At 40.8% G+C, this 12108-nt stretch overlaps 2 protein-coding genes across 2 annotated transcripts in view; one reads left to right on the top strand and one right to left on the bottom strand.

Moving 5' to 3' along the window:
• The window catches only part of CATSPERE (catsper channel auxiliary subunit epsilon), a 153466-nt gene extending 150679 nt beyond the window's left edge, over positions 1 to 2787 (bottom strand). The window contains exons 1-2 of the mRNA XM_057508224.1: positions 2335 to 2787; positions 818 to 934 (exon numbers count right to left, since the gene is read on the bottom strand). Of these exons, the coding sequence (XP_057364207.1) occupies positions 818 to 934; positions 2335 to 2787 (570 nt within the window). The remainder of the gene's footprint in view (positions 1 to 817; positions 935 to 2334) is intronic.
• The window catches only part of ADSS2 (adenylosuccinate synthase 2), a 54291-nt gene continuing 44723 nt past the window's right edge, over positions 2541 to 12108 (top strand). Inside the window, exon 1 of the mRNA XM_036931458.2 lies at positions 2541 to 2968. Within this exon, the coding sequence (XP_036787353.2) occupies positions 2786 to 2968 (183 nt within the window). The 5' untranslated portion in view covers positions 2541 to 2785. The remainder of the gene's footprint in view (positions 2969 to 12108) is intronic.

The following is a 12108-nucleotide window of genomic DNA, read 5'->3' as shown; positions in this document are numbered from 1 at the left end:
AAGTTCTGTCTGAATCCCATTTCTGCTCTTAGTCATTATTTCATGGACCCTTTCCAAGGGCTCCTCTCATTCTTTTTGATCTGTCCATTTGTCCATTGACCTGCCCTGGTTTGATTTATTGCTGGCATTCTTACATCTTAATGTCAGAAGGTAATAATTATTGTTATAGCAAAACCTCCCTTAAACATTAGATTCGCCGAATGTGATTTTTCTGGTTTATCACTTTTAACCTATATCGAAAAACTTTCTAAAGTATTTTGATATACTTTCCAATTCAGCAGTTACCGAATACTGAACAAAAATCAAACTTGCATTGAGCTCTTGCAGAACTTTAGTTTTCATTCTCCAAACCCCCTCACTTTATACAGGAATTACATTTCCTTACATTTGTACAGTGTTTACATTTTTTAAAGCACTTTCTGACAAACCTCTAAACTAGGACCAGCTAGCATACACCACCACTAATTAGTTATCCCAATGAAGGGCGGCCCCAACGCCGCAGCTCTTTGGTTCCCGTTTGGCATTAGAGGAGCGCAGCGGGAGGAAACGAGTTCAGGGACTCCCGGGGCTCAGTTGTCCTCTGGACAGCGACGTGAAGTTACCACGACCCTAGAGGAGCAAGGTCCTAACCGCGTCCCCTCATTTTCCGCCCTTTCATTGAAAACTCGGCAGGGAGTGCGGGGCGCAGCCGCGTGTGTGGGGGCAGCTGTGGGACGAGGCGGGTGGTCCCGGGGCACTGAGGCGCCGGGTAGGTCCCGCCTGCTCTGCCCCAGGGCGACCCCCGCCCGGTGTACCAGGCCGCGACCGGGATCTCTACCTCCACAGGGCCGAGCCGCAGCAGGTAAGCCACGAGAGCACGGCAGCCACCACCCAGCACGACATGGCGCCGGGTGAGCCTCCGCCCAAACGCTCGGGCCTCGCGCGCTCCCGGGTGCTCTGGTCGCGCTCACCTGCAGCGCGGGCGAATACGCGTGCGCGCCAATCCCGGCAACGCGCGCCAGCCCCGCAGCACTCCCCAGCCGCGAAGACATCTGCTGGGGTCCAAAACCTAAACCAGTTTTGAGGAGCGGCAAAACTGTTCTTTTTTTTTTTGAAGTGAAATCACAAAACCACTTCGGAAAATCCGAGTTGACTGAATGAAGGTGAAACTTTTAAGTTAGTGTATGTTTTAGCCCCATGGTCGTTCTGACTGTATAAAAACACTGCGTCAGCAAATACCTATCTGGCAATGCTTTCCAGGGAACAGGCACTCCATAAACGATTTTTATGCTCAACAGCAACAAACAACATGCAACGTGTGCTTATTGAGCACCTACTTTATGCTCAACACTATGTCGTGGACTTGCATACAAAGAAATACGACAGCATTCTGATTTACAAAGGAGTTTGTAATTTTGTGGTAAACCCAAGACAAACACCAAAGTTATCACATAGCATTATAATGTATGTTTATTTGTGGTAGTAACCTGGCAATCTGAATACTTGAGGGTTGCCATTATATCTTTATTCCTCCTTGTGTCGTCATTGCCCAATAACATCTTAGTTTGTAGTAGGATCTCCATGTTTACTGACTTAATGAGTCATTGAATAAAGATAGTAAAATACTAAAATGCGCTCTAGGGACCAGGAAAGAATGTGACTGTGATTTGGGAGACTTTATTTAATGCGATTCTATTCCCACTTTTTTTCCAAAGCGACTTTATATCAGAATTAGATGTCACAGTTAATCTGTGTGGCAACTGGGAGAGCATTAGCTCAGTAGTAGGTAAACTCCAGAATCTAGGTGCAGATGATACACTAAGAGTGAAATACACAGAAAGGGCCTGGGCTCTGCATTGACTGCCTGTGTACCAACTCAGCTGGTACTAGAGTAAGTCAACTAACTTTTAAATCCTGTAAAATAAGGGTAAGATAGTATTACCTACCTCATACGGTTGTGGTAATTAAGAGGTAAATGCATTTCCATACCTGGCATACACTAAATGACATTCATTAATTCACTCCTCCTCTCTGAGACTCTGCTACTAATGTGTAAAATGAGAATGGTTAGGACTCTACTCGATCTCTAGGTTTTAAGATCTAATGTCCTCTACCTTATTACTTTAGTTTGCCTTTTTTGATCCCTGCCCCATCTGTGTTCTTACTTCTAGAACTTTACTTTTCAATTCTCTACCTATACGTTCCAATTTCATCCCATTTATATTTTGCAATTCCACCCTTTGTATTTCGTACACACTATCTCATCCCTTAACAAAAACAAATCATTAAAAAAGAATTCTAAAATGAACACTTGCAGAGGCTGCCTCCTGTCGCTGGCAGACACCCTGGCACCACCCCAATTCGCGGCAGCCGGAGCGTTGCATGCCGGGAGTTGCGGTCCGACGCTCCAGCGCGCCCCTCCACGCCTGCCGGGTTGAAAAACTGGCGCACGGGCGGAGGCGGGGCGTCGGAGGAACCGCGCGCCAAGCCCTGCCCCCGACCCCGCTCGCAGAGCTCGCGGAGAGGCGCGCCAGGCCGCGGAGGGGCGTGGCGTCCGTCCCCGGTGGTGGCAGTTGCCGCTGCCCGGGCGTCTTCCTCCCGGGGTGCAGCTGCCGCCGGCCTGCGCAGGGCAGCCATGGTCCCCCACTGAGAGGGCTCCGCGGAGCGCGGGGCGGGGCTTGGCCGGAGGGCGGGGCCGGCTCTGGCTCCCCCTTCCTCTGCATGTGGCTGGCGGCCGCAGGGCCGTTGAGTTCTCGCACTCCTCGCAGCCCGCGCCTCTGTCTGCTCTCCGCGCGTTGCTGGAGCCATGGCGTTGGCCGAGAGTCACTCGGCGGCATCCTCCGTGCCCAACGGCAACTACGGCGGCCCCAGGGCGCGGTCCAGAGGGAACCGGGTGACCGTTGTGCTCGGCGCGCAGTGGGGCGACGAAGGCAAAGGGAAGGTGGTGGATCTGCTGGCGCAGGACGCCGACATCGTGTGCCGCTGCCAGGTGAGGCGACTGGGCTCTGACGGGGAGCGGGCCCTGAACCCCGATCCTCTGTCCAAATTAAGGTGTCACCTTGAGGTTCTCTTTTGCTCTGAACTGAGGCGATCTGGAGAAATGATGGGGGGTCGGAGATCCCTGACCTGAGGTCTTGGGCTGAGCGGTTGGGTAGCCCTGGAGGAAAACGCGGGCTGACCAAAGGCTTTGAGAGATGCGCGATGCTTCGGGAATGGCAGTTTTCGGTATGGAGGCCAGCGCTCAACCCCAGGACTGGGCAGGGGTGAAGGGTATTAGGTCTGAGTTCGAGGAGCTGCCGCCCGAGGCCTGCACCCGACGCAGGACCTTCCCATCGTCCACCTACCCCGGGGGACCCGGTGGGAGTGGATTGTTCCAAACCGCCCTTCAATTCCAGGTTCACCGCTTCCCCCACCTACAGGACCCCAGCGTGCAGACCTTTACCTCCTATGGCCCACATTGTTGACGTGAGAACCCACCTCTGGGCTTTCGGCTGTTTAATGGCCCCGGAATTTAACAGCGTACCCCGTTTAATAATATTAAGGGGAAGTTATTTTTACTTGTTGGTCCCACAGAAGGGAATTCCAGTCCTTTCACAAGTGAGGCAAGTAAATACGTGGATGTCAAATCTGTTATTTAGAAATATTTATATTTTACGAGCCCACATCGAACGTGAACTTTCGGGAAATGAAATGGTAATGTACTTCCTACTGGGAAACACGTGGTTTTCAGTGTTTTCTTCCCGTATTTGTTGCTTGCTTTGAAGAAGCCTTTTGTAAAGGTTCTTCGATAACTATTACCAGTTGCAAAATTGAAAATGGTTGAGCAATAGCCACTTTGAAAATAATTTGTAATGTGTTATTTGAAGTTAACTGCTGTCTTTATGGCACAAGAATAGTTCTTCCTGAACATGGTAAGATGATGCCATGCTGCATATGTTCTAACAGGTTAGCAGGCCCACAATAGGAAGCTTTTACCCAAAACTGAATACCATTTCAGCATGTAGAAATATGGTAATCACAGGTACATAAAAAGCTAAATGCAGACATTCCTGACTTTGTTTTTTTTGCACACAGATTTCATCCTGCCATTCCTTAGGCTGAGATAGCTGTTGCACTAGTTGCCTCTAAGCATTATCACTAGTGGTGCCATCACTTCCCTTCGGCTTCCAAACTTATGTTTCTCCACCCCTCTGGCAACACACATACCTTACTTAATGGCATGTCTAAAGGTGTTGCCATTGAATTCTGCCCCACATTGCCTTAGGAAGCTGCTCCAGAAGCCCAGCCTTCACCTTCTTTTTGTCTTAAAATCAGATCTGGTCATGTAGTGGGGAAAAAAGTATGAGACTGCCTAACTCTTGTTGGGTAGGAGAGACAGGTTGAGGCCTGTTTGTCCCCTTCACTGTCATTCCTGACATCTTCCTTATGTGAGATTGAGCTACATTATGGGTTATAAGAAGGTTTGGGGAATGAACCATTATAGCATTTATTCTAAAAGATAATCAATTTTAATATCCCTTTGAAAAATAGTAGAATTAGTTTGTAGAATGGAGCAGGTATTACTGTGTTACTGTGGAAGTAGTCTTGAAGGGGGTGGTGGACCAATGTAATCTGATGCCCATGAAAAGTCTAGAGGGAAGTTATTGAGAAGGAGCCAAGTTTGGCTTTAAAATGTTAGCTGAATATAGAGGAGAAACATAAGCAGACTTGCCTCATTTGTACACTTTTGACCCGTTAACCTCCCTTATATAATTCTAAGATCTTTATATTCTAGTGACTTGAGAGCTCATCATTAGAAGAATTCTTATTAATCTTGTTAGTGAAAGTAGATAAGGAACAAAGAGATTTTTAAACATAATGCTTGTGATTCACCTTGGTAACTTTATATTATTTGGTCAGTCCTCTCCTCATAAGCTGGCATCCACTTAATGAAGTTCTCCTGGCTTAGAAGTGGAAGAATATGGAATGTTCAAATACCTAATGAATGTGTATAGAGAGCTGGGAAAAGTCAACATTAGGAAAGCTATTTTGATTGAATTGCCTGGCTTGATTAAGTTTTTGGTGTATTATGAGGAGAATATGTACTTTGTTAGTTTAATCTACTTTTTGTCATACTTGTGCCATAAACACAAATTTTATACAGATTGTTTCTCCAGAAGTGGTATACACATAATATATCATATTTCAACAATGGAATCATAAAATAAGAAATTTCTTCCAACATCAAATACAGTTTTTAAAAGAAAAATTGACATTGCATCTAAGTATATATTAATATGTAAAATGCCTTTTCAGAAAGAATAGATGCAAAACTAGTGGAATTTTCATCATAATAACACTTAAGGCCTATATCTCAAATTCAGGAGTGATAGGGAGTTACTTCTAACTTGGTAGATGCTCTAGATCCATAAATGAGTGTGTAGAGCTTGCATCAGAGGATAGGCATGCTGATGCCTTTATTTTAAATCGATATGTCTTCTACGAAAGAAGAGTTAAGTATAGGACCAACTCCAGGCCCAGTTTAGTCATCCACCAATCACATGAGTACCAAGGGAACCATTAGCCCCAGAGTTAAACAGATGAAAAAGACAGGGATTGCACCCACAAGAAGCTTTTATAATATAGTATACAACTACTACATAAACAAGTTTTGGGAAGATACTAGTATCTTTCATCTCCACCCTGGCGATACTTTACAAACAGTTGAAGGAAAGGAAGCTGATTACTGTTTTCGCCCCACCCCAATCCTCTCAAAATAAACTCTTAAACTTTATTTCCTTTATTTTGTTGAGTAGAAACTCCCAAGATTTTAACTACTGCAGTTTCTTCCAGGCCTTAAGCAAGAGCTTATTTGTTGTTCTTGGAGAAAGCAAGCTGGGTAGTCTTGGTTACAGTGACTAGCGTGAAGTTGCCTGTAATCAGGAATAGCTAGAACAGTATTCCTTTTCTTTATGTCTCCCACTACAGCCCCATTTTTAAAGTTGATATAAAGTGAAAATATTAACTGTCACTTAAGTAAACAATGAAAAAAACAGTAATTTGTGGCTGGATGCTGGTTTCTGCTGAAGGCCATGACACCAGCTATTAGTAAGTGATAAAGTGTAGAAGACATACCAGCAGCAAGCAGAGACTTTTCTTGAAATAATAAGAAAAGTTGACAGTTAATTTCAAAGGGATAACTTCAGTGTTATTTAATGCCTTGAACTTACATGGCTAAAGTTATTTCCCAAATCATTTCCCATACTTTTAAAGATAGTAGAGAATTATAATTTAAGGTAAACCCTTCTTACAGGTTTATAACAATTGTTATTTCTGTGTCTCCTATCAGGTTGCTTTTTTTCTTTTAAGTTTGTTATCATTAATCTACAATTACATGAGCAACATTATGTTTACTAGACTCCCCCCATCATCAAGACTCCCCCACATATCCCATTACAGTCACTGTCCATCAGCATAGTAAGATGCTATAGAATTACTACTTGTCTTCTCTGTGTTATACAGCCCTCCCCGTGGCACCCCCTATATTATGTCTGCTAATAGTAATGCCCCTTATTCCCCTTATCCCTCCCTTCCCATGCATCCTCCCCAGTCCCTTTCCCTTTGGTGACTGGTAGTCCATTCTTGGGTTCTTGAGTCTGCTGCTGTTTTGTTCCTTCAGTTTTTTTTCCTTTGTTCTTACACTCCACAGATGAATGAAATCATTTGATACTTGTCTTTCTCCACCTGGCTTATTTCACTGAGCATAATACCCTCTAGCTCCATCCATGTTGTTGCAAATGGTAGGATTTGTTTTCTTCTTATGGCTGAATAATATTCCATTGCGTATATGTACTACATCTTCTTTATCCATTCATCTACTGATGGACACTTAGGTTGCTTCCATTTTTTGGCTATTGTAAATACTGCTGCAATAAACATAGGGGTGCATAAGTCTTTTTTCAAACTGGGCTGCTGCATTCTTGGGGTAAATTCCTAGGAGTGGAATTCCTAGGTCAAATGGTATTTCTATTTTTAGTTTTTTGAGGAACCTCCATATTGCTTTCCACAATGGTTGAACTAATTTACATTCCCACCAGCAGTGTTGGAGGGTTCCCCTTTCTCCACAACCTCGCCAACATTTGTTGTTTGTCTTTTGGGTGGTGGTGATCCTTACTGGTGTGACGTGGTATCTCATTGTGGTTTTAATTTGCATTTCTCTGATGTGGAGCATCTTTTCATGTGTCTGTTGGCCATCTGAATTTCTTCTTTGGGGAAGTGTGTTCAGATCCTGTGCCCATTTTTTAATTGGATTATTTGCTTTTTGTTTGTTGAGGTGTGTGAGCTCTTTATATATTTTGGATGTCAACCCTTTATTGAATCCATCAGGTTGCTTTTTATATAGTTTGTAATATTTCCCAAATATGTAAGTGTACACTGATACTTGGTTCAGTCTTGCTTTCTTAGGCTACTTTGCTTTCCCTACTAGAATGTTTCCTCAAAAAGAGGACTTATTCCTTTTCAGTTTTCTTGCATAGCACCTAGTACTATGTGAAGCAGAAAGGAAGTAAATACTCAACACTTATTTATTGGGTGACTGGGTCATCCCTAGAAATTTTTTTGAACTCAGTAGTTTAACCCTTCTCCTGTAAATTATTTTGCCATCTCCGTAGACAGATTGAGTGATGGCATGAGTTTAAGTGGAATCACCAGCATTCCTTGTATTAACATTTGTTACTTAGTATCTTAAGTATTAATTTTTACATTGTAACATTATGTTCAAAGGCTTCAGTAATTTATATTTGTCTTACCTGTAGTGCCTTTGAGGACATAAATACCTAATACTTGTTTCTTTTTTGTGTTATTTCCTCAGCATATCTCAGTTGAATGCCATGCAGTTTAGGTAAATACTTTTTCTCTGCTGAGGACAGGAGATCTTTAAGTTTGGTCAATGAAGGTACCCTGAGTTGTTCACTATTTAAATCTATTGTATTAGTATATATAATATACCATATTCTTTACTTTTGAGGCATAAATTTTTAAATTCTATGAGTTCATCTCAGTGATGTCTAATCAATATTATTTTGTTTCTTTAATTTTGGTGTGAATGGGTGGGTTGGTTGGATAATTTCAAGTATCTCTAGGAAAAACTTGTCTACAACAAATCTCCAATGAAGTGGTAAATTAAGTATCTTACTTAGTATAAGTGGATACAAATCCAGCTCTACTATCTTTTGGGGACAATGTCAGATTTTGACACCAAAGGTTAGTGTGGCTGAGCTACATACCAATATGTGAAGATTGGTGACTACTAGAATATTTTTAGCCATGGAAAAGGGGACATTGAGGTAGGTATTCAATATTGCCTGGTGAAGACAATGGAAAAGAATAGGAAACACAGGACAGCTCCCATGGCTTCTGTGGTTCCACGAGGAGATGATTCTTTACATTAAAGCAACTTTCAATTATATTTAAATCAATACAAGAAAATTATTCTTTAAAAAAAAGTCAGGTCCCATAAACTTTTCCAACCCTTTTTGAAGAAAACTGTTTTTGACTTAAAATCTGCAGGTCAATTTCAGTGTTTTTAAGAAAATCTCTTCATAAATATAATAATGAATGTTATCAAGCATTTACAAATGCATAGCATCATTGGTTTGTGCATTTTTTTGGTTGCATGTCTATCTGATCATCCCATCTATGCCTCTGGTTATCCCTTACCCTTGTTTAGAAGGTATGTATATTAGAGTTTGGTACCTAGAGTCCAGAGCTTCTTAATTAGAAATCTAAGATCCTCCAAAGCAATGCTTCTTTCCACTTTTATCGTGGTAAGTTTTTTCATAACAGTAATTTAATGGGGTGCCTGAGGTTTCCATTTGTGGCATTTACCTGTGTATAAACAGGCAGGTAACTATAATAATGTAAGGTGATTCAGCTATCATATGCCTTTAAAAGATAACTGAGTGGTGTGCTTGGATATCTTCACTAAAAAGAAATTCAGACACCCAGTATATGTTTTCTTTTCCCATCTAGTGTGTCTGGTTACTGTTGAATAGTTTAATTTGATCAACTTACTGGTTGTAACTTAACCTGTTCTACTTTGAAATCATAAACTAATTGCAGTTATATGACTGTTTGCATAAATGAACAGTCATCCTGGTTTATAATTACTCTATTGCTGTGGATTGACAAGTGTTTCAGTTTTGGTGAGTAGTGAAATTTTTCATCTGGAAAAAGAGACACGGGTCTTGACAGTCTTTACCAAGAAGGCAGGCAGCACAGACAATAGGCGTTGACTTCAGGACTGTTGGGTTTCTAAGAAGCATGAAGACTCTAGATAAGAAATTCGGGTTTGAGGCATTGCTACACTGCTAATCCATAGTGGTTAATCTCTGAGTTCCTGATTGATGTTCATTTTGAGCTCAATGACTGGTACAATGTTCATGTATTCAAAGCAAAAAGGACAAAGAGAAGACACATAGACTATTCTAGAGGCTTAAGTGGCCTGAGAAATGCCTCTGGGCTCTGTACTTGAATTGTTGTCCTTGACACTTGGGCCTCTACAGCTGCTGGAAAAGAGACACCATTGTTTTAGATTTGTAACACTGTTGAGAGATCATTGCCTCTGTCTCTTCCTTCCCAGCAGGAACTCACTTAGTTGAAGTGATTTGGGGAAGAAGACCAAATACCTAAACTAGAATCAGAAGTCACTTGCAGATTAATGTCATTTCATTCCTTTCCAAACTTCTTGGTTTTTTAATCTCCCCTGGACTTTTGGAGCTTCTTTAGAAACACACTTATCAACATTTCCTGACCTGAACTTTATCTAGAGTTGGACTTTACAGCCTCTGGTTCTAAGGAACCATGGAAAGAAAATTTAAAACACTTGTCTTTCTTTGGCTTCAAATCAAATTGGGAAGAAAAAGTATACATGGAAAAACTGAGAACAGTTACAAAATTAGTAAGTACTATTATATCACCCCTGTATCCTGCAGCACTGTGTTTTAGAGTTTTGTTCTTGACAGCATAAATACTAGAATTTAGAAGTTAATCATTTTAATATTCATTTATCATTAGTGCAAGATGTGAACTCGGAGAGTACACATACTATATTACAGTGAGCTTGTTTTGTGAAACATTTGGGTTCTTTGCAAGCAATGGAAAGAGACTGTCTTAAGTAAAATTGGAATTTGTTTGAAGGAAGAGCAGAGCGGCCAAGCCTCAGTGGCCTGAGAACAAAGGCAATTCCTGGGATCTCAGCATCCCGAATTGGCGGCCTTTCTCTTTAGGATGCTTCCTTAGGCACTAGGCATGTTTAACTACTAATTGCCTTCCTTGCTACTCAAAATCAAAATCCCAAGAAAGAAAACTTGATTGGCTGGCTTGGATTGTGTTTCCCTGTTTGGATCAATCACTATGGCTAGACAGAATGGTTACTATGATATGCAAAGTAAGTAGCGAGGGGCCTGAACATACAAAAGGTATATAGCTAATATAGAGTTAATTTCATATGGGAAAATAAGGAATGAGGAACCCTTATCTCTGGGTTATTCTTATCTGTGAGTTGTTTTCTAGCACTAAAATACACTGTAGACCTCTAGTGCTTTTCTAGAGTGAAGAATTAAATAGGTTTTTGTTACTTTAACTATAATTAAAATAATGAAAATTAGCTTCTCGATATTGGTTTAAAAACATTAAAACTATACATCAGAAACCTTGCTTTCAGCTTTGAGAACATAGGATATTAGCTCTACATCTCTCCCCCACCCATCATTTTCCAGTTTATTTCAATGAGATAATTTTTTTTTTCTTAGTCAGTAAGAAGCTTATTTAATATTTTACCTACAGTTAATGTAAGAATAGTAGTCAAAGAAAATCAGTAAAATAAAAACCAGCTTAGGGGGCGTTTTGTTACTGTGGTGGTAGCTGATTGGATTTACTTTCGTGTGTTCTTCACTTTAATTCGTTCTGGTATTTAATACAGGAAAGAGCATCATATAAGGCATTATAAACTTATGTTTTTTTCCTCAAAGAAATATGCCATATAACATGCAGCCATTTTTGGATCCACACTTGTTTTTGTTTGTTTCTTCGGGATTTAGAGGATATATATCAAAATAAAAAATGTTCAAAAAATTAAGATCTCAGAATCATTAAAAATATTTTCTCTATTGATAGAAGATATAATTGATCTGGAAAACAATTGCTATCCCACAGCTCTTTGTGTAGCAGTTAATTGAACATACTGTTTTTTTAGTTAAGTAATATAAAACAGCCATGGTGATTAAAATTATTTGTTAAACGCTGAATGAGTGTCTGCGATCATGAGTGTTATGGAAATTTAGCAAGGTTTCAATAGGTAATTACATGTAACTGTTAATATCAACATATGATTCATACTATATCTGGTGGAATTATTTACCAAGTTTGGTTTGGGTAAATTTTGGACTGAGAAAAGTAGAACAACAACAAAAAATTATCTCCCATCATTGATATGGTTCTATCTAGTGTCCCAGTGCTGCTTAGAAGAATCATTAAGGGTGATTAAACAAGTATGTGCCTGCTACTTGTCCTGGTGCACACTACATAGACTTAACTCACGTTAGAAGCAGTTCCATCACAGATATGGAAGCCTGCACTTCAGAGTATCTGCCTTTGTAATTTTTTGTGTGTTGAATGGGAGTGCGAGGTGGTAGTTGTTGGCAATAGTGCTCATATTGAAACCTAACTTAATTTTGCTGTCAGTTAATGTATGTGACCTCTCCTTGGACCAGTATAATCTGTGTTTGAGGACAATTGCCTGAGCCTCCCAAGGTGAATTTTGTATATTCCAGACAAATTTACAAATATTTTAGGTTAGTATCCAAATAGGCAGTTCGAATTTAGAGTTCATCTGTGGCATTTTGTGAAATATGACGCTATACTAAAACTTACTTCATACTTAGATGCACTTGTCAAGAAACTTTATGAGTAGCTCTTTCTCGGTTCACCTCAGGGATCTTCTCTGCACAGTATGTTTTTAAGATTAGAGGCAACCATACCCAACTCTCCCATGGGGCACTAGTGACCCTATATACTAATAAGTACTTACATTTTCCCCCCTAGCTTCTTAATAGGAAAGCTTAGGGTTTTTCTGGATATATTTAGCCATAC

This window comes from Manis pentadactyla, chromosome 9 (assembly GCF_030020395.1).
Source record: "Manis pentadactyla isolate mManPen7 chromosome 9, mManPen7.hap1, whole genome shotgun sequence".
Lineage (NCBI taxonomy): Eukaryota > Metazoa > Chordata > Mammalia > Pholidota > Manidae > Manis > Manis pentadactyla.
The sequence above is the reverse complement of the archived record's forward strand: the minus strand, read 5'-3'. Positions and strand labels throughout refer to the sequence as shown.